Raw genomic sequence first — 27,164 nt, forward strand, 5'->3', positions numbered from 1 at the left:
AAATTGCTGATGGCTGAGAAGTTGCTTTCATGGTAGAGACTGGAAGCAAGAAGGTAGGTTAGGTGAAAATACAGAGCTGAAGGAGAAAGTCAGGATGATGGGGAGGAGATAAAACAGGAGATGCTGGAGAGTTGTATGTTGACCAAAGATTAAGAGGTTTGAAGTATGGGTCTGGAATTCTGCCGGGAAAAAAGAGAGCAGAATTGAAGATATGACGTGGGAACCTTAGAAATGAACCAGACTCTATTAGGGTTCAGGAACTAGGGCAGTCCCACAGTGCCAGGCTGCAGAGGGGGCAGCATTAGCCTGAGGGTAATGCAGGAAACTTCCAAAGATGTCAGGTACCTTCAGGCACCTGATTTAGGGACACACACACACACACATACACACACGCACGCACGTAAAATCTGGGGAATTCCTGTAAGAAAGCCTTACATCCCTGGGAGTCTGTACTCCTCAAATCTTACTTCAAAATAAATAAGGACATGTTTGTTTGAGGTATAAAGCAGGAGCATATTGTAAAGACAGCAGCTACAGATTTCAGGGCACTCAGCATTTAGAACATGTGTTCAAACCAGGAAAAGTTGTAAATTGTACGACAGTTGTCCCTGCATTTTTAAACAAAATGCTGTTAGCCTGTACTTTTCCCTGCCTTCCTTTTGGAAGTACTAACACACTTTTAGGTGACTGAGCCACTTGACCTCAGATCTACAGCTGCTGAGTTCACGAAAATGCTAGTGACTTACTGGCTTTACCAACTTGGTCTGGGAAATACTTGGGGACAACCCCAGGCCACCATTCAGTTAGGATTACTTTCTCTGTTATTTTAAAACATTGACAACTACCTGTTAACTAATTCTTGACCTCTCTTTTTTCCTTTTATTCCATAGGGTAGAATGGTTTTGAAGAAGGAAAAGAATGCTTTCTGACTGATTGCCTTGAAGGAAAAAAGAACCTATTTTTGTGCATCATTTACCAATCATGCCACACAAGCATTTATTTTTAGTACATTTTATTTTTTCATAAAATTGCTAATGCCAAAGCTTTGTATTAAAATAAATAAATAATAAAATTAAAAGACTGTGTTGTTGAGTGTTATTCACCCACTTGTGTTTGGAAGGCTGATTTGGAGATCACATGCCCAAATTTCATTTGTGTGTGTTTCAGATACAGAACGTGCTCATACTCCCCAGGGGAGGAACAGTGATGCTGTTTCTTTTGGTCTTTTCACATTGGCTCCTGTTGTGCCCAGATAGGACCCAAGTGTGGGGACATCCTGTGTGGTGATGCCCCCTCGGGCCCTGAACTGAGTTGCTCCATTTTATTTTCTTCAAGGTCGCCATTCACTCTCTGATAATTTCTTGTTCCTTTGTTGGTGGTTGATCTGACTCCTCTAGAACGTCAGCTCCACAGCCACAGAGACATTTAACTGTGTCACTTGCCACTGTATCTCTGGTACCTAGTAGAGTGCTTTGCACATAGTAAGTGCTCAATAAATATTTGGTGGGATGAAAGCGTGAGTGTATGAAAAATTTTCCAAAATACATAACTGATTAGTAATAAATTATATCTGTCTGAGATTTTTTTTTACGTAGTTTGTACTGTATTCTTTTAAAAACAGTGAATTCTGAAGTTGGATGAGAGCAATTTTACATGTAGAAATGAAATTTTTTTGCATTACTTGTGAGGAAGATGTTGAAATATTTTATGTTATATGAATCTTATGCTTGAAGGGATTATCAGTATGTGTAAATGCGCCCAACCTTCCACCTCAGCATACCTGAGAGTTGAGAATATTCCCACTAGTAGTAATAGGTCCACTACAGCAGTCATACTCAAATCAGTAGGGGGTTGAAGATTCTTTTTTTTATTGAGATATAATTCACATACCATGAAATTTACCCTTTTAAAGGGTAAAGCCACTGCAGTGGTTTTTAGTATGTTCACAAGGTCGTACAACCATCACAACTGTCTAATTCCAGAACGTTTTTGTCATCCCAGAAAGAAGGCTCATACCCATTAACAGTAACCTCTCACCCCTGCCAGCCCAGAAACCACTAATCTACTCTATGTCTCTATGGATTTGCCTGTTCAGGACATTTTGTATAACTAGAATCATACAGTATGTGGCCTTTTGTGTTTGGCTTCTTTCACTTAGTATAGTGTTTTCAAAATTCATCCAGTTGTAGCATGTATCAGTACTTTGTTCTTTTTTGTAGCTGAATAATATTCCATTGTATGGATATATGCTACATTTTTTTCATCCATCTATTGATGGACATTTGGGTCATTTCCACATTTTGGCTTTTATGAATAATGCTTCTATGAACATTTGTATACAAATTTTTGTGTGAACATATCTTTTTAATTCTCTTGGGTATATCCCTAGGAGTAGAATTGCTGGGGTATATGTTAACTCTAAGTTTAACTTGTTGAAAAACTACCAAACTGTTCGCCAAGCATCTGTACAATTTCACATTCCTACCAGCAATGTACAAGGGTTCCAGTTTCTCTACATCCTCACCAGTGCATATTATTTTCCTTTTTCTAAAAAATTATAGCCATGTCTAGTGGGTGTGAAGTGGCACCTCACTGTAGTTTTGATTTGCATTTTCCTAGTGACTAATGACGTTTAACGTCTTTTCATGTGCTTGTTGGCTACTTGAATGTCTTCTTTGGAGAAATGTCTATTTAAGTCCTTCACCCATTTTTAATTGGATTATTTGTCTTTTTGTTACTGAGTTGTAAGAGTTCTTTATACATTCCAGATACTATGCCCTTATCAAATATATGATTTGCGAATATTTTCTCCTATAAGTTCTCTATTCACTTTCTTGATAGACTCTTTTGCAGGACAAGTTTTTTTGTTTTGGGGTTTTTTGGGAGGGAGTCCAGTTTGTCTATTTTTTCTTTGGGTTGTGTTTTAGGAGTCATATCTAAGAAACCATTGCCTAATTCAAGGTCACAAAAACTTTCAAGAGTTTTATAGTTTTAGCTCTTATATTTAGTTCTCTCATCCATTTTGAGTTAATATATGTATATGATGTGAGGTAGAGGTCCAACTTCATTTTTTTTTTTGCATGTTGGATATTTATTTGTCTCAGTACCATTTGTTAAAGAGATTATTCTTTCTTCCCCAGATGAATGGTCTTGGCACTCTTGTCAAAAGGCAGTTAGGCATAATATATGAGTTTATTTCTAGACTCTCAGTTCTATTTTATTGGTCCCTATTCTGTCCTTGTGCCAGTATCACATGGTATTGATTACTATTACTTTGTAGTAAGTTTGAAATTGGGAAGTGTGAGTCCTCCAGCTTTTTCACGATTGTTTTGGCTATTCAGGGTCCCTTGCATTTCCATATGAATTTTAGGATCAGTTTTTAATCTCTGCAAAAAAAGCCCCCTGGGATTTTGATAGGGATTACCTTGAATTTGCAAGTCATTTTAGGTAGTAGAGTCATCTTAACAATATTAAGTCTTCCAGTCCATGAACAGGAGATGCCTTCCTATTTATTTATTTAATTTCTACAGAAATGTGATTGATTTTTGTACATTGAGCTTTTATCCTCACAACCTTGCTGCACTCATTTACTAGCGCTAATAGTTTTTTAGTGGATGCCTTAGAATTTTCTATATACGGGATCATGTCATCTGCAAATAGAGATAGTTTTACTTCTTCCTTTCCAGTCAGGCTGCCTTTTATTTCATTTTCTTAATTGCCCCTGGCTAGAGCCTTCATTCATAGAATGTTGAATAGAAGTGGTACAAGCAGACATCCATGTCTTGTTCCTGATCTTGAGGGAAAAGCTTTTAGTCTATCACTGTTGAGTATGATGTTAGCTGTGGGATTTTCACTGATGTCCTTTTATCAGGTTGAAAAGTTCCCTTTTGCTCCTAGCTTGTTGAGTGTTTTTATCATAAACGAGTTTGGGTTCTGTCAGATGCTTTTTCTGTGCCTGTTGAGATGATCGTGTGGGTTTTGTCTTTTATTAATATGGTATATTATATTAATTGATTTTCATATGTTGAACCAACCTTACATTCCTGAGATAAATCCCAATTGGTCATAATAGGATTATGTTTTTCTATGTTTCAGGATTCAGTTTGCTAGTATTTTGCTGAGGATTTTTATATCTATATTCAATGAGGAATATTGGTCTGTAATTTTCTTGTGATGTCTTTCTCTGACTTGGTATCAGTGTAATGCTAGCCTCATATAATGAATTATGAAGTGTTTCCTTCTCTTCTGTTTTTTGAAAGCGTTTGAGAGGGATTGGTGTTAATTCTTAATTGGTAGAATTCACCAATAAAGCCATCTGGTTGTGGTCTTTTCTTTGTGGGAAGTTTTTTGATTACTGATTTACCCTCTTACTTCTTATAGGCCTATTCAGGTTTTCTATTTCTAGTTAAGTCAATTTCAGTAATTTGTCTCTCTCTAGGAATTTGTCCATTTCATCTAGGTTATCATATTTGTTGGCATACGGTTGTCCATAAGATTCCCTTATAATCCTTTTTGTTTCTTCAATGTCAGTAGTTATGTGCCCTCTTTCATTCCTGATTTTAGTAATTTGAGTTCTTTTTTGCCTGGTCAAAGATACATGCACCTAACGCTTATCCATGGTTTAGCTAGTTATGCCTTGCTAAAGGTTTGTAAATTTTGATCTTTTCAAGGAACCAACTTTTGGTTTTATTGCTTTGTCTATTTTTCTATTCTCTACTTTATTAATTTTCACTCACATCTTTATAATTTTCTCCCTTCTTCTTGCTTTGGGTCTCATTTTTTTCTTCTTCTCTTAAGGTGGAAGATTATGTTACAGATTTCAGATCTCTCTTTTTTAATATAAGCATTTACAGCTATAAATTACTCTGTAGGCACAATTTCACCCATCCATAATTTTGGTATGTTTTGGTTTTTATATCATTCATCTTAAGAGTATTTTCTAGTTTCTGCTGTGATTTTCCTTTCGATCCATTGGTTGTTTAAATCCCACATATTTGTGAATTTCCTTCTGTTATAGAGTTCTAACTTCTTTCCATTGTGGTTGGAGAACATACTTTGTATGATTTCAGTCATTTTACTTATACTGAGGCTTGTTTTATAACCTAACATGTGGTCTACCCTGGAGAATGTTCCATGTGCAGTTGAAAAGAATATATAGATTGCTGTTTCTGGGTGGAGTGCTCTATAGGTCTAGTTGGTTAATAGCTCTTTCCTTCTTTATCTTCTATCTAGTGTTCTATCCATTATTGAAAGTAAAGTATTGAAGCCTCCAATGACTGTTGTTGAATTGTCTATTTCTCCCTTTGATTATGTCTGTTTTTGCTTCATTTGTTTGGAGGCTCTCTTGTTAAGTGCACATGGGGTTAAAGGATTTTTAAAAGCTGCACAGGTTATTCATTACATCATTATTCATTGAGATTCACTGGTTCAGTGATCCTCCTGATATTTCCAGCCAACTCTAAATGCTAGAGAGTTAAGCTCAATGTGTTTGATCTTACCCTCTAGAATGGGTTCTGTTGCCTTGACATTCTCCTTAATACCTACAAAATGTTTTTCACTTAGTAGTATTTTCATCAATTAATAGTATAGTTCCTCCCCACCTACCTTTATCCAGTGGAAATCAAATCAGTTGTTCCCTCTCCTCTATTTACCATTTATGGTGAATTGTTATTTTCCTTCATCAACAGTCAGGAGATGTAGGACTATTTAAAGGCAATGTTACTGTTTCTATTACTGTACTTTCACCCTTTTCACATTATTTCAAGTCCTAGCAGAGAGTAAGACTAAAAAAAGTAGGTGCTGTTCAGGCCAAATACAGACTTTTTACAAAAGCTAAGAAATAAAATGAGTGAATTTCTAGGATAGGGCTTTCCATTAATCTTGGGGAAGATTTGCATCATCCACTGAAATTTGAACCTGCTGTTTTGTGGCTTTGAGATTGAACTGACATCATCAAGTTTTTACATCTCAATTATTTCACGGTCTCAGTGCTCTTTAAAGTGTGGGATTTGTTCCTTAGAACCAAAGTTAGAATTAGCATCAAAATACAGTTGCTTATTTCTTCATGGGCATGGTGCTATCAACTAAGAAATCAGCTTTATGAATTGAAGCAATGTATGAAATTGAATAACTTCTTGTTCACTATTTTAAAAATTATTGAGTGATCAGAAATTAGTCTGGAACAGATGTGATATTTCAGAGTTTTTAAACCCTTCTTGGACAAACTTTTGTAATGCATGAGGCATAGGTTGTTTTGTTTTGTTTTTTACACACACACACATAGTATTATTCAAGAGTATTTTATTTCAAGGAAGCCTCAGTGTTTACAATAGACCAAAAGTTGGTAAGAATTTAGTCCAGAGAGCCTCCAACAGGAATGCAGCTTACCTGATCCTGCCTGGCAACTTCAGACCTGAAGAAATTAAATCTGATTTCTCTTTGGCCAGCTGGGTTGTAACTTTAGGCTTTTTAATAGTTGAGAAAAGATCCTGAAGGTTCCTTGACTTTTTATCTACCAAATTATTTGGTTATGCTAAATTCTTTATCCAGGCAGTTTAAGAATAGAACTTAATGGCAACAGATAATACAAAGAATCCAGTTGAAATAGAAACTGCCATTCTAGATCTCTGCTGTGAGGCTGGACAGTAGAAAACTTAACTATAGCTAGCAGTTCAGATCACAGGATGTGCCAGACACCATGCTGAGTGTTTTATATACATTATAATTTTCATCTTGGCAGCATCCCAATGAGAGAAGTTACAGCTCTTCTCTTACAAATTAAGAAATTGAGGCTTAGAGAAGGTCAAGTAACTTGGCCAAGATGACTCACCTATTAAGTGGCAAAGTCAGAAATGAGACCCTGGCAGCCCAGGGTCATTGTTCCTAACTGCTGGCCACCCTTCATCCATGAGACAGTTGGGCCAGTATTTGTTAGGTTGTGCACAGTTCTTGTACTTGAGGAATTCAGAGTCTCGGGAGAAAAACAGGAAAATAAACAGAGGGAACTATTTGAGGGGAAAGCTTTATATATGCACACATATTTTATATATATATATATATATATATATATATATATATATATATATATACACACACACACACACACAAATTATAGGGTATGTGTTTACTTGTTTTATATATAGTGTGTGTGTATCACAGAAAAATGGACAGTATATACACACACATTATGTTTTTAAAGTTAACCACAATAATAATAGCTAACCTATAGTGCTTACTATGTGATAGGCACTCTTCTAAACATTTTGCATATATTAACTCATTTAATCCTTGCAACAACCCTATTATTAACCCCGTTTTACAGGTGAGGAAACAAGTTGAGAGAAATCCAATAACTTGCCACGGTTAAAGTGCTAGTAAGTAGCTGCAGCTAGACTCCAGTGCAGATAGCCTGACCCCGGCGTCTGTGTTCTAACCCCCTTTCTGTTTTGTCTCTTAGAGAAGCTCGCCAAGTGGAAGGTAGGTTACAGGGCATGCTGACCACTGGACCCATGTGTGCAAAGCATAATAGTAGGAAAGTCTGAGAAGTCTGATGGGCTTGGATTTAGGACACAAGCAGGGCTGGTGAGAAGAGTTTTTCTAGAGCTAGAGATGGTGATGCGCTGCACAAAGCATGGGCTTTCCAGTGGGGAGCCATGAAGAGGCTCGTGCATTTTGGCAGGTATGAATTAGACACAGACTGGCTCCTGAAATTAAAATACTGGGATCACTAAAGAAAGCAGGTAGAGGTGCTGGTTTAGAACATTACAGCTTAGAAGCTACCTTAAACAAGCCAGCAGGTAAGAAATGGGATGAAAACAGTTGGGTCAGTGACAAGGGGAAGATTCTAGAACTCTTACTCCGTAAGTAAGGAGACCTCTAGGAAGAATTCACTCAGTGCAGCAGAGCTTGATGAGTGCATTTATGCCCACTCAGAGTACAGCTCAGAGAGAAGTTTTGAAATTGTCTTGGGGAAATACTTTCTTTACTGAGGAGTCAAAAAGCAGGTATAAATAACAGGAGCTAGGGCAGCAGCTAAACCCGAGTTTGACCTGAGCATAAGAAAGGGTAATGGCAAACCCAGGTGATGAAAAGATGCCCAAGATGGGTGTGCTATATTGGTGGCAACAGCCTGGCCATTCTTTGATGAGGCTTCAAAAAACTGAGAAGAAATCTAGTAAATCTTAAAATTATCCAGTTCCTTTTTCATGAAAGTTCCTTTTGAGGAAAGCGTCAGTCGGTCTTTCCTAATCACGGGGAAAGGGGTTTTCTCACCCTGGGAGAGGAAGCTGAGGCACCATTGCCCTCTGCCTTAAGGGGGTGCCTCTTCCTGCTCAGGCTGCCCCAAAGCTCAGGGCGAAGTTGGGCACTTGGCCAGAGGTGGACCTGACCTGACCCTTCCTCTAGGAGGCTTCTTGCCTCATGACCTCCATACACACACGCTACCACACGTGACTAAAACAAGAACAGCCTACACATGTGGACAACGAAGAATCGTTCAGAATTCAAGGCACAAATGACTTAATTTCTCTTCTGTCCCAGAAAAGGGAGTTCTCCAGGATTTTGCTTTTGGTCACAGGCATATCATAACTATAGTGTAGGGAAGTTGTGTCTCAGCAGGTAGGGGTAGTTTATAAAGGCAAAAGACAAAGTGTAGCCCAAATTACATTTGAAAAATCCCTCAAATCCCAGTGAAATGCTGACAGGGGGTATACAGGAGACTGCAACTTACTGAGGAAACGTCAGAGTCATATATTCCTGTCACTCCTGGTATGGGGTGACAGGCAGACTCACCCCCACTATTTAAATGTTCTCTCTCTCACCCTCCTCTTCCGCCTTTCTCTCCTGGCATTTATTGTTGAGTGGGTATAATTGTACATTGAAACTCAGGCTCCCACTCTCTAAACCGGGCTGGAATCCTCTTCCACAGAAGTATTAATGTGCAGCCTAAGACAGACATAAAAGTTCACAGCAGCAGAGCATAGTATTTAGGTTCCTGTCAAGGCCAGCACTGCTAAGCTTTGGGAGAAGCAAATTGAATTTTTATTGACCCTCTGAGTACTTCACCTACACAGCCAGCTAAGTTAACTGAAACACACAAAGCAGCATCTCTTTGGTGCTGTAGACCGATGTGATCCACACATTCGAACGTGTAGTCAGGCGACAGAGGTATGAGTCCCAGACCAGGCCCTTCCTGACTGGGTCAGTCACTTACCCTCTCGCAGCCTCTGTTTCTCAGCAGTGGAATGAAAGTTACAATAATAGCCACACAGGGCTGTGAGAAATAGATGATTTGTGAAGGTGCCTGGCATATAGTGTTACCCAATAATGTTTGTTTCTTCCTTCCTTGTATGGAAAGATGGACTGACCTATAAAAGTCCTTCCTAGTGTTGATAATAGGAAAGCCTTGCTCAGGCATCCTTCAGACCAGGAAAGGCTCCACACTGCTGAGGTTTTACGACTAGTCTTCTATTCCATGCTTGGGTCCATTGGGCACCACTACCTCTCCCTCATGTCTACCCATGCTCATCTTCATCAAGGAGCAGGGGTCCTGGGTCCAGGTGAGAATTCATGAAGCCCTTCGAAAGGTCTCTTGGAAAAGCTGTCTCACCTCCAACCACGATCCCTGTTTTACATGAGAAAAGCTTTATGTGAAAATTCTGGTCATTTATCACTTTTCAACAGGTGCAGCCACCATTAAACCTAAAGCTTTGCTGCTTGTGAGCAAATATTTGCATCTGATCTAGAAATGGGGCCCACAGGCTAGAAATGATGCAAAGAAAATAGGAGGAAAGGGGACCAGGAAGGGGGGTGTAGTAGCCCCGATTCACAGAGCCAAGCACCGTCACCCCTGGAGCCTTACTCCAAGTGAACTCTTGATTCCTCAGGATAAAGAAGACTTGAACATTGTCTAATTTCTTTAAGAAGACACAAGATAAAGATTTGTAGATTACATTGTTACATTAATTATAGGAATGCGAGGTTTCCATAGTGAAAGTAATTCTTAAAATTTGCCAGGTCCTTTAGTTATTTAGCTGGCTCTATTACAGCACTGAGTGCTGAAAACTTGTGTCTTCACTTATGTTCTATTTTTTAAATTTCTTGAAAAGAAAGAGAAGTAGTAGCAACATTGTATTTTTTATTTTTTTTTTAAATTTATTTATTTTATATTTTTGGCTGCATTGGGTTTTCATTGCTGCGTGCGGGCTTTCTCTAGTTGCAGCGAGCAGGGGCTACTCTTCGTTGTGGTGTGTAGGCTTCTCATTGCAGTGGCTTCTCTTGTTGTGGAGCACGGGCTCTAGGCACGCGGGCTTCAGTAGTTGTGGCACGCAGGCTCAGTAGTTGTGGCGCGCAGGCTCAGTAGTTGTGGTGCACGGGCTTAGTTGCTCCGCGACATGTGGGTTCTGCCCGGACCAGGGCTCAAACCCGTGTCCCCTGCATTGGCAGGCGGATTCTTAACCACTGCGCCACCAGGGAAGCCCAACACTGTATTTTTTAAATCCAAGTTGTTACCAGGACCTTTGTAAAGTCCTTGGGAAGTTTTTGAAGTTTAATTAAATTTTGATTGCCTCAGAAAAAGTATACCTTCTTATTTACTATTGCCATTTCTTATGCAGCATAAGAAACAAATCAGTTAATGGTGTTGCAACTAGGGAGTTTTAAATTATTGTTAAATGTTTTTTGCAGTTTGATCATAACTGTAATCCAAGTTACTTATGTTTTAAGAGTACAAAACTGAAAGATAACTTAGTTTTGGATTCAGATTTACCAGGATTCAACTTGTAGCTTTATGATTTTGAGCAAGTTTTTAATCTCTCTGAGCCTTGGTTTCCTCTCTGTGAAATAAGAATAACTTTTCTATCTTATGGGATTGTTGTGAAATTGTATATAAATGTTAAGTTTTTCTGGGACTTCCCTGGTAGTCCAGTGGCTAAGACTCTGCGCTCCCAATGCAGGGGGCCCAGGTTCAATCCCTGGTCAGGAAACTAGATCCCACATGCTGCAACTAAGAGTTTGCATGCCACAGCTAAAAACCCGCATGCCACAACAAAGATCCTGCACTCGGCGACGAAGATCCAGCATGCTGCAACTAAGACCCAATGCAGCCAAATAAATAAATAAATAAATAAATAGAACACCCTTATCAGATATATGATTTGCAAAGAGTTTCTTTCATTCTTTAAGTTGTCTATTCACTTTCTTGATAGTGTCTTTCAAGCACAAATTTTTAATTTTGATGGAGTCTTTTTTTTCTTTCATTGTGTTTTTAGGTGTCATATCTGAGAGACCATTGCCTAATTCAAAGTCACAAAAACTTCAAGAGTTTTGTAGTTTTAGCTCTTATGTTTAGATCTTCATCCATTTTGAGTCAGCATATGTATGTGATGTGAGGTAGAGATCCAAATTCTTTTGCATGTAGACATCCATTTGTCCCAGTACCATTTGTTGAAGAGATTATTCTTTTTTCCCTGTTGAATAGTCTTGGTACCCTTGTCAAAATTCAGTTGAGCATAATATATGAGTTTATTCATGGACTCTCAATTCTATTTTATTGACTCTATGTCTGTCCTTGTGCCAGGATCACATGGTATTGATTACTGTTGCTTTGTAGTAAGTTTGAAATTGGGAAGTGTGAGTCCTCCAACTCTGTTTTTCCTTCTTCAATATGAAATATATTACTTTCTTAATTTTAATTTTATTGGAGTATAGTTGATTTACAATGTTGTGTTAGTTTCAGGTGTACAGCAAAGTGATTCAGTTATACATATAATATATTCATTCTTCTTTAGATTCTTTTCTCTTATAGGTTATCCCAGAACATTGAATAGAGTTCCCTGTGCTATACAGTTGGGCCTTGCTGGTTATCTATCTTATATGAAATATATTACTTTTAAAGCAGCGACAGAGGACTGACAGTTGGTGTCTTGACAGAAACAATGGAAACCAGAAAACAGTGGAATGAAGTGTTAGGGGGAAAAATATGCCAACCTAAAAACCTAGGGGAAAAAATTCATCAGAAATAAAGATGAGGGGACTTCCCTGATGGTCCAGTGGTTAAGAATCCATAGTGCAACGCAGGGGACGCCGGTTCAATCCCTGGTCAGGGAACTAAGAGCCCACATGCCGCAGGGCAACTAAACTCACGTGCCATAACTACAGAGCCCACTCTGGAGCCTGCACACCACAACTAGAGAGGAGCCCACACACCACAACAAAGAGCCCACGGGCTGCAACTAAGACCCGATACAGCCAATGAATAAATAAATAAATATTTTTTAAAAATCATGATACTCTTAAAAGTTTTTTAAAAAATAAAAATAAATTTTAAAAGATAAAGATGAAACAAGACATTTTCCAACAAACAGAAACACTGAAAGGGAGTTCTTCAGGCAGAAGAAAATTATTCCAGATAAAAACATGGAGATGCAGGAAAATTCAAGAGCAACATCAAGGGTAAATATTCAGGTAAAATGACAATCGATGTAATATAAAACACTAATAATAATGTCTTGTGGAAATTAGTTGACATTAATTGCACAAAAAGATGGGAGAGGATAAATGGAATAAAAGTACTCAAGACACTTGTATTTACAGGAATAATTAAAAAACACCAATTTATATTAGATGTTAATAAATCAAAGATACATGTTGTGATCCAGGGTAACAACTAAAACAATAATGGTCTCTAGGTTAGCAAAACCACTAAAAGAATAATAAATAATATATAATAAACTTATGAGGGAGAATGGAATAATAAAGTCATCTTTAAGAAGAGTTAAAAATAAAAAGGAGGAAAATAATATGGAACGGGTCAGATAAATACAAAACAATATAATGATAAATTTAAATCCCAATATGTCAGTAATGAATGTAAATTGATGCTTAAATACTCAAAGATAAATATAGACTAGGTTTAAAATTTATATACATATACATCAATGAATGTGTAATAGTTCTTTAGTATGAGACAGAAATGTTGAAAGTAAAATGATAGAAAAATAAATACCATGTAAATATTAACCAAAAGAAAATTGTTATATAAATATAACAAAATATGCTTTAAGATAAAGAGGGACACTTCATAATGATGAAGGAGTTAATCCGTCATGAAGAAAACAGTTCTAAATTTTTGTACCTAATATATCTTCAAAATATATGAAGGAAAAATTGACAGATCTAAAAGAAGACAGTTCCACTATCACAATGGGAATTTTATTTTTTTTAATTAATTTATTTTATTTATTTATTTTTGGCTGTGTTGGGTCTTTGCTGCTGCACTCAGGCTTTCTCTAGTTGCGGTGAGCAGGGGCTACTCTTCATTACGGTGCACGGGATTCTCATTGCAGTGGCGTCTCTTGTTCTCTTGTTGAGCACAGGCTCTAGGCACGTGGGCTTCAGTAGTTGTGGCACACGGGCTCAGTAGTTGTGGCTCGCGGGCTCTAGAGCGCAGGCTCAGTTGTTGTGGCATACAGGCTTAGTTGCTCCGCGGCATGTGGGATCTTCCCAGGCCAGGGATTAAACCGTGTCCCCTGCGTTGGCAGGCAGATTCTTAACCACTGTGCCACCACCAGGGAAGTCCCACTGGGAATTTTAAACACACCTCTTGGTAACAAGCAGAGAAATATTCATTAAGGATCTAGATTTGAACAACATAATTAATAGACAAGATGTAATTGACATATATATGGCACTCATCAACTACAGGATATATATTATTTTCAAGTGCACATAGATCATTTACTAGAATAGACCATATTCTGGGTGATAAAGCAAATGTCAACAAATATATAAGGATTGAAGTCATACAGAGTATGTTTTCTGACCACTGGAATTAAGTTAGAAATCAATAACAAAAAGATATTGGAATGATAGGAATCAAGTAATAAACTTCTAAAAACAACCTCATGAGTCAAGAAATTGCAGTTGTAATTATAAAAAAAATTTTAATTGAATGCCAATAAAATCACAACATATCAAAACTTGTGTGATGCAGCTAAAGCCATGTTAGAGGGAAATCTGTGGCTTCAAATGCATATATTAGAACAGAAGAAAGGCTAAAAATCAGTGTTGTAAGCATTCCTCTCAGTTAAAGAACAGCAAACTGAATCAAAGGAGATAATAAAGATCATAAATTAATTTAACAGAAAACAAATATACAATAGAAAAAATATCAACCAAGTAAAAGTTGTTTCTTTGAAAAGACTAATAAAATTCATAACCTCTGCTGATCAAGAAAAAAGACCCAAATGACCCATAAGGAGAACAAAAAAGAGGACATCAGTACAGAGCTTACATACATTAAAAATAAGAATAATAAAGTTCATAAAAGCAGAAAGTAAAATGGTAGTCACCAGGGATCAGAAGGAGGGGGGAAAGGGGAAATTGTTGTTTAATGGGTATAGATTTCAGATTTGCAAGATGAAAAGGTTCTGCAGATGTTTCACAACAATGTGAATATACTTAACACTACTCAACTATACACTTAAAAATGGTTAAGATGGCAAATTTTATGTTATGTTTTTTACTATAATAAAAAAATTAATAATAAAAGAGTATTATGACAACTTTGTGTTAAGAATCTCTGAAATTTAAATGAAAATGGACAAATTCCTTGAAAAATACTAATTACCAAAATTGACACAGAAGAAACAGGAAATCTGAATTCTCCTACATCTAAGTAATAAATTAAAGTCATAGTTTAAAATCTTCCCTCAAAGAAAAACTCTAGGGGTAGGAGATTAACAGGTACAAACTACTATTATAAAATAAGCAAGATACAAGCATATAGTATACAGCACAGGGAATATAGCCAAATTTTATAATAACTTTAAATGGAGTATAATCTATAAAAATATTGAATTACTATGTTGTATACCTGAAACTAATGTAACATTATAGATATTATGTTATTAATGTTATAACATCAACTATACTTTAATTTTTTAAATAATTAATTAATTTTTTAAAAATTTTAAAACTCTAGGCCTAGGTGGTTTCTCTGATGAATTGTTTATAATATCTAAGGAAGAAATAAAACAGTCTTACACAAATTTGTCCAGAGAATAGAAAAACAGGAATACTTCCAAGTCCTTCACTGAGACCAGCATAACACTAACACCAAATCATGACAAAGACATTACAAAAAAGAAAATTACAAGTTAATTTACTATATGAATATAGATACAAATATTCTAAATAAAATATTAGCTAAATGAATCTGACAATATATAAGTAGGAAAAATTACAGCCAAGTTAGACTTGTTAAAAAATGCAAGGTTGAAAATCAGTGCGATTCAACACGTTAACAGAATGAAAGTGAAAAGTCATATTTTTATCTTAATAGATACAGAAAAGACATTTGCTGTAATTCAGCACCCATTCTTCCGTATCTAATAGTATTTTCAAAACTACAGCAAACATCATACTTAATAATGAAATATTTAAAACTTTTCCCTAAGATTGGAAATCAAGATACCTCCTGTGATTTCTCCAACATTTTATTGGCAGTCTTAGCCAATATGATAAGGGAAGAAAAAGAGATAGATGTAAGGATTGGAAAGGAAGAAATAAACCTGTCACTATTTACAAACAACATAGTAGTGTATGTAAAAACTCCAAAAGACTCCACAAATCAGCTCTTAAAATGAATAAGTAACTTTAGCAACATCAATTTTCTTTCTATATGCCAACAATAAAAAATTAAAAATGAAATTTTTAAAAAGATACCATTTACAAAAGCATCAAATACTGAGGAATAAATCTAAAAGAATATGTGCAAGATTTCTACACAGAGAACTATAAAGCATTATTGAGAGAAATTAAAGATGACCGAAATAAATGAATATACCAGGTTGATAGGTTATAAGACTCAATATTATAAAGATGTTAATTCTCTCCAAATTGACCTATGGATTCACTACAGTTTCAGTCAGATCCCAGTAGGGGTGTGTGTGTGTGTAAAACTTGACAAGCTGATTGTAAAATTTACATGGAAATTTAAAAGACCGAAAATAACAAGACAATCTTGAAGAATGATAAAGTGGAGGAATTACCGGACTCGATATTAAGACTTTTTATAAAGGTACAGTAATTAAGATTGTGAGGTATTGATACAAGGATGGACAAATAACTTAATAGAACAGAATATGATCCTAAAACGACCATGCATTTATGAACACTTGATTCATACAAAGGTAGCACTGTATAGTAGTGGGTATAAGGATGGTCTTTTCAATAAGTGGTGCTGCATCAACTGAATATCTATAAAGAAAGAATGAATCTTGATTCCTACTTCACACCATACTCAAAAATGAATTTGAAGTGGAGCATAGACCTAAATATGAATGGTAGAACAATGAAGCTTCTGAAAGATAAAATAGAATATCTTCAAAACCTTGGGATAGGCAGTTTCTTAAACAGGACTCAAAAGAGCACTAACCATAAAACAAAAGATAGATAAATTGGCCCACACTAAAATTAAGAAATTCTGTTCATCACAATACACTATTTTAGAAGAAAACCTATAATACTTACAGCAAAGTAATAAGTAATACTTATATATTACTTACATAATGTCATAAGTATTACTTATGACAAAGGACTCACACTCAGAATAAAGAAGGAAAAGACTAAAAAAAAAAAAAAAAAAGAAGGAAAAGACTGACAACCTGATAGAAAAATGAGCAAAAGAAATACACGTTTCAGGATGAGCAAGATGTACAAATAGCCTAAAAACATATAAAAAAGTGCTCATCTTTTTTAGTCATCAGGGGATGTAAGTTAAAACCACAATGAAATACCATTATATACCCACCAGAAGTGCAAAAATTTAAAAGTCAGAAAATATCAAGAATTAGTGTAGATATAGAACAACTGGAATTCTTATCCACTGGTGGGGGTAAAAATTGGTACAGCCACTTTGGAAAACTGCCAGTATCTGCCAAAACTGCCAGTATATGCATACCCTAAGACCCAGCAATTTCACCCCTAGTTTACCTAAGAGAATTGCATACACATGTACAAAAAAGAAACACAAGAATATTCTAACAGCAATATTCATAATAGCTCCAAAATGGAAACAAAGCAAACGTCCATCAATAGAAGATTGGATAAATAAATTGTGGGGTAGTCGTACAATGGAATATCATGCAGCAGTGAAAATGAACAAACTACTGCTATATTCAATGACATGGATGAATGTCACAACATAATATTGTCTGAAAGAATCCAGACACAAAAGAAGATATACTCTGTTTCTATTTATGTAAACTTGAAAATAGACAAAACTAAACCATGGTCTGAAAAGTCTGGACTGTGGTTTCCTTTGGAGGAGAAGAGAGGGCCTAGTGACTGGGATCAATAGAGGTCCTTGTGGGGTGCTTGTAGGGTTCTAGTTCTTGATCCAGTGATTTCATGGGTGTGTTCTCTTTGTAAAAATTCACTGAGCTGTACACTTATACTTTGTGCACATCTGTATATAGGTTATACCTCAAGAGTTTACTTTAATAACATTACGTAGCCAATAACAAAAATAATAATAATCAGTTAATCAGTAAAGAGGATGTTTCCAGGTGTTGAAAAATATGCTGTGCTTTCTTGGCAAAGCCAGCATCATGCCTTTCTCTGAAATTCAGCTGCTTGTGTGTTCCTCTCTTGATATTATATTTTTCTCAAGTAAACTGGTTAATAGCTGGGTAGATTACTGAGTAAATTCTGACCCATTATTTATTACCAAAGATTTGGTGTCAGCTGAGCAGTGCACTAACACAAAAAGTTAGGTCATTTCCACTTCTGGCAGCTTTAGTTCTTCCTGCAGAGCAGGAAGCCTCTTCTTTTGCTGGGTTTCTTTTGTTTGTTTGGTTTGGTTTTTAAATCTTTAACCCTGGGACTTCCCTGATGGCACAGTAGATAAGACTCTGAGCTCCCAATTCAGGGGGCCAGGGTTCGATCCCTGGTCAGGGAACTAGCTCCCACATGCATGCTGCAACTAAGTTCACATGCCACAACTAAGGAGCCCACATGCCACAACTAAGGAGCTTGAGAGCCACAACTAAGGAGCCTTGGGGCCACAACTAAGGAGCCTGCCTGCTGCAACTAAGACCCTGTGCAACCAAATTTTAAAAAAAAATCTTTAACCCTTTAGCCCTGTTGGACTATGCAGATTCCTCTGAGGGTTGAGACTCAGCTGTCAGAGATCAAAGATCCCGTCTTTTACTTGGGACTCCTCTAAGAGGTCTGCTTATACGGATGGTAAGCATCTTTGAATTCATCCCAGTTTTTTAAATGCAGAAGTTTTTAATATAGGAAAGTTAAACAAGAAAATAGAAATGGTCCTACTACTCATACTAGTGCATGAAATGCTTTCATTTAATAATTGTCTATACTCCTTATAACAGCCTTCCTCTCCTCCCTGCCCATCATATCATTTGAACAATAAGAACAAAGTAAAATAAAAAGTTAAAAAAAAAAAAAGAACAAAGTTAAAGAACTTATAATACCTGATTTCAAGATTTAAAAAGCTGTAGTAATCAAGACAGTGTTATATTAGTGTAAAGATAGACAAACGAATTGCTGGAATAATGCCTAGAAAAAGACCATACACATCGATCAATGGATTTTCAACCAAAGTGCCAAGGCAATTCTATTGGGAAAGGATAATCTTTTAAACAAATGATGCTGGAACAATTGAATATCTATAGGCAAAAGCTGAACTTCAACCTTTATTTCCCACCATATACAAAAATGTATTTGAAGTGGATCATCTAAATGTAAGAGCTAAAAATATAAAACATGAACACATAGGAGAAAATCTTAATGACCTTGGATTTGGCAAAGATTTTTTTATTCAGACACAAAAAGCACAGACTATAAAAGGAAAAATCAATAAATTGGATTTTATCAAAATTCAAAACTTTTTGCTTTTCAAAGGGCATTGTTATAAAAATAAAAAGGCAAGCCACAGACCAGGAGAAAATATTTGCAAAACATATATCTGACAAAGGACTTGTTTCTAGAATTTTTTTTTTTAAAAACTCTTACAAGTCAATAATAGGAAGACAACTAAATTTTTTTAGTGGGCAAAAGATTTGAACAAAAGGCTTCACAAAAGAAGATATACAGTTGGCTAATAAGCACAGGAAAAGAAGCCAAATATCAGAGAAATGCAAACTAAAACCACAATGAGATACTACTGCACTCCTACTAGAATGACTGAAATGTAAAAACTTGACCATCTAAATGCCGACGAGGATGCCAAGGAACTGGAGGTGGGGTACATTCACTGCTGGTGGGGTACAGCCATTTTCGAAAAGTAAACATACACCTATCCAGTGATTCCACTCCTAAGTACCTACCGGAGAGAAAGGAAGGCACATGTCCACACTCAGACTTGTACGCAGATGTTCATAGCAGCTTTATTTGTAAAAGCCAATAAATTACCATATGATTCCACTTAAATTCTAGAAAGATGCAAACTAATCTGTGGTCTACCTGGAGATAGGAGCAGAGCTGGAGAAGTGCAAGAATTATCAGAGACACCAGGAAACTTTTGAAGGTGATGGAGGTGTTCACTATCTTGATTCAGGTGATGGCTTCAGGGGTGCATACATATGTCCAAACTTGTCAAACTGTACACCTTAAATATGTGCATTTTGTTGTATGTCACATATACTTCAATAAGGCTGTAAAAACAAACAGTTGTTCAGAAAAGGAAGGACCAGAGTAAGCATGGCTCAGCTCTGAATAGCACAAATAGTCAAATAATGTAGACACAATCTTTTAAATCTTTTTTTTAAATTAATTTATTAATTAATTTATTTATTTGGCTGTGTCGGGTCTTCGTTGCTGCCTGCGGGCTTCCTCTAGTTGTGGCGAGCAGGGGCTACTCTTCGTTGCAGTGCAAGGGCTTCTCATTGCGGTGGCTTCTCTTGTTGTGGAGCACGGGCTCTAGGCGCGCGGGCTTCAGTAGTTGTGGCACGTGGGCTCAGTAGTTGTGGCTTGCCGGCTCTAGAGCACAGGCTCAGTAGTTGTGGCGCACGGGCTTAGTTGCTCCGCAGCATGTGGGATCTTCCTGGACCAGGGCTCAAACCCGTGTCCCCTGCATTGGCAGGCAGATTCTTAACCACTGTGCCACCAGGGAAGCCCTAAATCTGTTTTTAAATTGAAGTATAGTTGATTTATAATGTTGTGTTAGTTTCTGGTATGATTCAGATATATATAGATATATAGGTATGTATCTATATATATACTTTTTTATATTCTTTTCCATTATAGTTTATTATAAGATATTGAATATAGTTTCCTGTGCTATAGAATAGGACCTTGTTGTTAACACACTGAATTTTTTAATCAAAATATAGTTATATTGGGGCAATGGAAAATACGTGTGGATGTGGTAGAGGGGAGGGGGAAAATCCTCATTTTCCATAGTAGGAGTGCGGTAGATAAAGTCTAAGACTGAAACAATTAGGAAGGATCAACAAAGGCATATTATTTAGGGACATGGATCAGCTCAAAGTGGCTGTCTGAGAAAGGAGGACTGGAGATTACTGGTCTTAACATGTGTAGAATTAACCATGTAAATGAACTTGGATATAAATAAAAACTTTTTAATGCATTATCAGAGCTTCAAAGTCACATCTGTCAGTCTGCTCAGCTGATGAAGGGGCTCTGTGCCCACCCTACCCCCACCATCGGGCTCAGCCCAGAACAGGTGCTCAAACAGGAGGTTTGAGAGTTCTCCACGTGACCGTGTGTCCCCAGACAGAAGCCTTCAAATGTATAAGTGGAGTCTTTTTCTCTTAAGAAAAAGACAGGCAGCTTTTGCTTGAAGAGCTCCAGTGGTTATCTCTTGGGGATCCAAGCACTGGAATTTACATGTTTAAAGTGTGCTTACACTGAGGGATGCCTGTATTCTTTTCATGATAAGAGCCCAAAATGGAGATATTTGAGAAAATGTGATGCTTTGAAGTAGTCCGTGTTCTTTCCTTCAAGCCGTGTGGGGAGTATAGGCCTGACAACCTATTAAGTCTGTTTTTCTTTTTCCTTTTCTAGGCGGTCACTTCTTTCATCGGAACTCTCTGTCCCCTCGGAGCCTGGTGTATGAAAGTGAATTCTCCACAATCGAACCTTCTTTGGACATGTATGATGAGAACAAAACCTGATTTTTAAAAATGGGCTGTCACCTCTTTTGTGATTTGATTTATGATCACCTTTCTTATTTTGTATTCTTCTGTCAGTGTCCATTTTGGAAGAATGGCAGTGCTTTTCAAGCACAGGTTGGGGCTCAGGGTTAAATTGCCAAGTTCCCCCAAGGTGAGGCTTTGAGGACAACGTTATTGCCCGGGTAGCCTCATGGCACTGAAAACCTACCCAAAGCTGGCCACTGAACATGGGCCCCAGCAAGCCTGGCTGTTTCCAGAGAAGAGGCGGGGCCCAGGGGTTAATGTTGCATTGCCAACGTGTCTCTGAATAATCACATGCTATTCTGTGTCGGGGTGCCGCTGGGTGTTTTTAAATACCTTTTGTGCTCCCCACTTATAATGCGTACTAAAGCCTGCAGGCACTGCTTCTTACTGATGCAGGGCACAAGTTGCTGCTCCTTGGCCCACTCTGTATTTTCCTGTCTCTTACTTTACTTCCTGTCAAAGGACTTCTTTCTAAGGGTTCTTAAGAGAAAGCCTTGCCTTGTGTCCCTCCTCTGAGACTGACCCAGCGCACTGCAGTGGAGCTGCAGGCTGTGCAGTATAGGCAGTTGTCTGTGTTGTTGCCAACGTCCCTCATAGAGCATGACATAAGGTGACGAGTGCTTATGTGACCACTGAAACACTGAAAGCCCTGTCCCTGAGGCCAGTGGACTTGTCTTCTTGGCAACTGCTGATGTGTATGGGGAGATAGTGCCCGGGAGGCCAGCTGGGCATGGTGATCCCCAGGTGACGGCCAGTGGTTGTCAAAATCAGAAGGTTCTGAGTGCTTTCTTGAGAAAACCAAACCACCTCCGTGCTGTTAGATACCATATAAGCACCCGTCTTCAGTCTTCACCGATCCAGCCCAGTCCCCTCCCACCAGCCTCAGCTTCAGCATGAAGCAGGCACAGGAGCTTACAGGAAAGCCTTGGTAGCCAGCGTGGCAGACATGAGGGACACACATGCTCTTCCCACATGCCTGGGATGACATCAAGTTAACATCGCAAGAAACATGTATCTTAAGAGTAATGCCAACACAGAACCACAGTGAGCACATTTATAAAACAAATTACGCATCCTTTTTGCTTAAGGACACACCGTAGTTCAGCCTGTTTCTCCCATCGATATAAGCTACGGAGAGATGTGAATGTAAATCCTCAGATCCTTGTATGAGAGTGGAAACTTCAGTTCCATATGCCTAGAGTTAGATCCAGCAGCAAGCCATGCAGAGTTGCCCTGTGATTTGTATTGACTCTGTAGGACAGAGTTTGAAGTGAACACTTGCCATTTTTCGTGTGCAGCTGGCTTCTCCTCTTGTGATGTGTCGCTAAGATGCCTCAGACACAGTTGTGCCTGGAACAAAACCCCTCAGAGAACCAGGGAGTGACGTCACCTCCGAGTGACCAGCAGCATGTTATTATCATTTGAGGCTGGAACAGTGCAGAGTTTTGAGGTTGTAGCAGCTTTTTCTTTTTACCTTTAACCAAGGGCTTTTGTTTGGTTTTCCTTTGTACTATAGTCTTTGTACTGTAAAAATATTTTTGATAAACAGTTCCAAGAGAGCACTATTCAGAAAGACAGGTTTGCCCCACTGGCTTTACAGTGAGACAATATGTCTCAAGGAGATTAGAACTCCGTCTGCCAGAGGTTCCAGACACTCACCTGCGTTTATATTTGGTTTGGCTCACCTGACAGAGAAAATGGCTCAGTTCTGACTATGTCGTCCCTACCATGACCTTGTTTTCCTGAACCAGAACTCAGATCCGAATGGAGTGTTTTCTTCTGATTAGTACAATCTTACAAAAGTATATACAGGGGCTTCCCTGGTGGCGCAGTGGTTAAGAATGCACCCGCCAATGCAGGGGACACGGGTTCGAGCCCTGGGCTGAGAAGATCCCACATGCCACAGAGCAACTAAGCCCGTGCGCCACAACTACGGAGCCCACGCACCTAGAGCCCGCGAGCCACAACTACTGAGCCTGCATGCCACAACTACTGAAGCCCGCGTGCTTAGAGCCCGTGCTCCACAACAAGAGAAGCCACTGCAATGAGAAGCCTGCACACTGCAATGAAGAGTAGCCCCCACTCGCCGCAACTAGAGAAAGCCCGCACGCAGCAACGAAGACCCAAGGCAGCCATAAATAAATAAATAAATAAATAAATAAATAAATAAAACAAATACTACATTTCATATATATTAAAAAAAAAAAGCATATACATTAAATTTCACTCCAGACATTACTGAAAAGAAATGAAATTACTTGAGATGAAATTAAGTATTCAGGTGCCTAAAAGTCCACCTATTAATATAATATTTGAATTTCTGGTAAACCTAGGCACACATTCACTGTCAAATAACCAAGGAGGCATTTCCGACAGGCGAATTCTCTCAGCATAGTGCTTCAGATCCCAGCTCAACACCCTTTTCCTAAAAATTGGGGCCACTTTCCTGCTCAGCTAGAGAATGTCCTGCCTTTGTCAGGAGAGGCAGTAACTTCTCCAGGGAGGTCATACACTCCAGGAATAGCGAGGGTAGCATTTTTCATCCCAAACAACAGAGCTTCACTGGCTGCTGTGCCGAGGGGAAAGCCTCGGCACAGCCACCCTTGGGACCCTGGCAGGGGGTGGGACACCAGGGCTGCTTGCCCTGTGAGCTTTGTGAGAATGCACTTCTCACCATGGGCAGTCCTGCCCGTGAGAAGCTTGCGGTGCGGGGGGCCGAGTGCCTTGGCCACGTGGCAAAGTTGGGGTGTGGAGAGGCGCTTCTGCCCTGTATGAGTATCTCAGTTGTTGTAAGTCTTCCGGCTGCAGTGATCATTAGCCAGGAATAATATGATAACCTCTGATTGTTTTTTGTGGGCTTTGGGGGGAAGGGGGCGGGGAGTACTATTTGAAGAGTGGAAGGGGCAGAGGAGTGAGCTTCTTACACCATAAACCCTCTGTCCCTCCAGTGGACTGCTCTGAGCCGGGCCTGGCTCCAGCCTCTTCCTCCTGGCAAGGCCTCCACCCTGTCTCCAGGCCGAGCTGGGTACAGAACCAGCAGGCACCACAGGACGAGGGTGGAGCAATGTCCGGAACAGCCAGAACCGTCAGCTGATCTGCGAGGAATTCGGTTGTGACAGTTAAAATGCAAACGCTTACAATTTGGTGATTTTTAACTTCCTAAGGGAAGAACTGCCCATAGCCCTCCTTTCCTGTTATTTTCGGGAGAGCAGAGAGGCGCCTGGCCAGATAACAGCCAAGCTGCCCGCAGTACAAGGGTCGGGCTTGGTGGTGTGAGCGGGCAGCGTGTCTGTTGAGGGCTGCCTGCCTCTACCCCCTCGGGGGAAGACAAGTTCCATCACCAGGTGGTTAATACCACCTGGCAAAGTCTGGTGAGTCCCACTTTTGAAGAAAGGCTCCATCTCCTGGTCCCTCCTCAGGCCTGGCTCAGAGGAACATCATGAAGCACTTCCCTGAACACCGGTTTGAACTGATGCATGCAACAGCCTAGCTTCCAAAAGATGCGGCCGCAAAGGGTTTAAGCAAAATAGGATTACTAAATTTGACTAACTTGATATTTCCTGTGGATTTCATAAGCTCTTCTATTTTTATTACCCCTCACATCCAGTTCTTTCCTTGATCTACATGTTAAATGAAACTGGTTTTAATTGAAGAAAAATCAAAATGTTATCTTGCTTGCTGTTCACCTTTATTATCTAGGCAGTGGTTCTGCTGTAGGAAAACAAGGAGATGGTGTTAATGTCAGGTCACCTTGACAATGGTTGCTGCTCATAAATGTCGTGAAACAAAAGCACTATTTCCAGGAAGCAGCATTTAGAAGGGAAAAGGGAGTAAGTTCTCACTAGGTACCAAACACATATACAGGGAGTTAAGGTGGATCCAGTGATCATTAAAATTTTGGCTGTTATGGGAACTGGCACATTAACAACCAACTAGGATATGAGCCCAAATGAAATGATGGTGAATGGTGAAGAGGGGGTTTCAGGGCCTAGATGGAAGGGGGCGGTGCAGCACAGGGACCCCACCAACAGGACCTGTGGTTACCGAGGATGATACACCCCAGTGAAGACAGGCCAAGAAAAGCTGAGACCAGCAAGGCCGTGGGTTTCACCTCCTAGGCAGGGACGGCTTTGCTGTGGGGAGGGCCCAAACCTCTGTTTTGGAAAGAGAGGCAGATGGGGTCAGGGTGAGCCGGGTAGGCCCTGCAATGCCTGAGTGCTGGGGTCTGACAGTGGGAAAGGAGGGAGCCATGAGATTGAAGAGGAAGCCCAGGCACCGGTCTTGGTGACCCAGTGGTTGTTGGTGGGACACAGGGACAGAGAGCCCTTGTGGGGACACTTTAGATCTGGGGGCTGGCAGGACCTCTAGGGGAGGCACAGAGATGTAACCTTGGATCTCAGGCAGTGGTTTGGTGAGGCAAGGGTGGTCAGTGTGTGGCCCCTCTGTGCCTCAGAATCCTGGGAAGCTGTGTTTTAAATGTACACGTCACCTAGACCTACCAAAGTAGTCTCCATATAATCCAGTCCCACAGGTGCCCCAAATCTCTCCCTCTCCCCCCTCCCACACACACTCACTGGAGTTAGAATCTCCCAGAGTGGGTGTCCAGCCAGGCCTGCGGTTCCTAAGCTAAGTTCAGATGATGATGGAAACCAGAATGGGGTGAAAACTGCCCAGTGATTTGAGAACCAGGCTTGGGATAAAGCCCTGGGGACACTGATAAATATAAGGACAGAAGGGGCTATAGACAGCAACTGATTTAGAAAAACCACTGAGTGTAACTTCCCTATTCAAGAAAAGTGGTGTTCACCTCACTGCCATGCCAGGAGAAGCCTCACTCACGCCCAGAGATGGGGTTTGGAGTTATTAAACTCAGCATTCACTCCCAACTCCACATATGGGAGTTGACACCCACAGCTTAAAATAAGTGTCTCTTCCCTGTTAAAGGCAGTTGTTACAAGTGGGATGCATCTAGTGTTGCCTTTTCTTTTGGCTTTGTTGGTAAATCATTCCAAAGTCCATTTGGAAAAGGATGAAATGAATGTCGAGTATACAGGTTCATTTGACATCCGTAGATGGTTAAGATTCTTTCAGCAGGACTGGAAAACGCCTTAAAGATTTTGTTTCATAACATCAGAGAAAATTCAGAAAGAAGGATACAGAGGTAAGGTGCCTGTGTTTCCTTCATGGAATTGTGTGTTTTTTTTTTTTAACTGTCCTGCAAAGCAGCAGGAAAAGCAAAGCATGCCAGTTCCCACAACCAGGGAGAAGGGTTTCTCCCACAGGGGCCGTGTCCCCAACTGGCCAGCTTCTATCACTCCTCTGGAAGTCAAGTCAGGAGGTTTGCCCTCTTTCTTAGGGGTGCCCTGAAAGATCCCAAAAGACTGAGCCTTGAAGAAGAGAGTCCAGTGGGTCCTCACCAGACATGGGGTAAAAGCAGTCACCTGTGTTCTCCAGAGCTGCGTCCCACCAGCCTTCAGTGACCACGGAGGGGAGGCGATGCCGCCGGTCTCGACTGCTAAAAGGACACGTCTGCCCAAGACTTGGTTCTAATGGTCTCACGAGGCCCTGGGGTGGGCCCCAGTCTGTAACCTGGGACTTACCTGGGGTTTTGCCTCGCAGTTCCACCATAGCTCAAGCCACTTTTTTCTTCACTCTGACTTGGGGAAGGGGGAAGATAATTTATGACAAACAAAAAACAAAGAAATGTTGAACTTCATACAAACTTGAGAATTAAAGTTTCAGAAGGATTCAGTGCAGTTGGAGTCACTCAGACCTGTCCCAGGCTTTCCTGGTCCCTCCCACTGACTCTTCCACATGCACATACACAAAAAGACGGAGGTTTGAGGTGACACAGACCCAGCTTGGCAGCCTGAAAGGAGTGACTTTCTCAGAAACAACAGGCCTGGGTCTAATTTGCTCTTAGAATTATCCTTCATCCATAATTTGGTCCAAGGATATTTACACTATGTGATATTAAAGGAG

The 27,164-nt window shown here is 39.4% G+C and overlaps 1 protein-coding gene across 3 annotated transcripts in view; it reads left to right on the forward strand.

Annotated features, from left to right (window-relative positions):
• Positions 1-21,171, forward strand: part of RNF130 (ring finger protein 130) — a 121,092-nt gene extending 99,921 nt beyond the window's left edge. The window contains exon 8 of one of the 3 annotated variants that reach the window (XM_036847173.1): positions 21,049-21,171. In XM_036847173.1, coding sequence (XP_036703068.1) covers positions 21,049-21,158 — 110 coding nt within the window. In that variant the 3' untranslated portion in view covers positions 21,159-21,171. Of the gene's footprint in view, positions 1-890; positions 1,079-21,048 lie in introns of those variants that run through there. The other 2 variants (XM_036847174.1, XM_036847172.1) reach the window with 2 other exon arrangements.
• Positions 21,172-27,164: the final 5,993 nt, after the last annotated feature.

Source organism: Balaenoptera musculus, chromosome 3 (genome assembly GCF_009873245.2).
Source record: "Balaenoptera musculus isolate JJ_BM4_2016_0621 chromosome 3, mBalMus1.pri.v3, whole genome shotgun sequence".
In the NCBI taxonomy this organism is placed as follows: domain Eukaryota; kingdom Metazoa; phylum Chordata; class Mammalia; order Artiodactyla; family Balaenopteridae; genus Balaenoptera; species Balaenoptera musculus.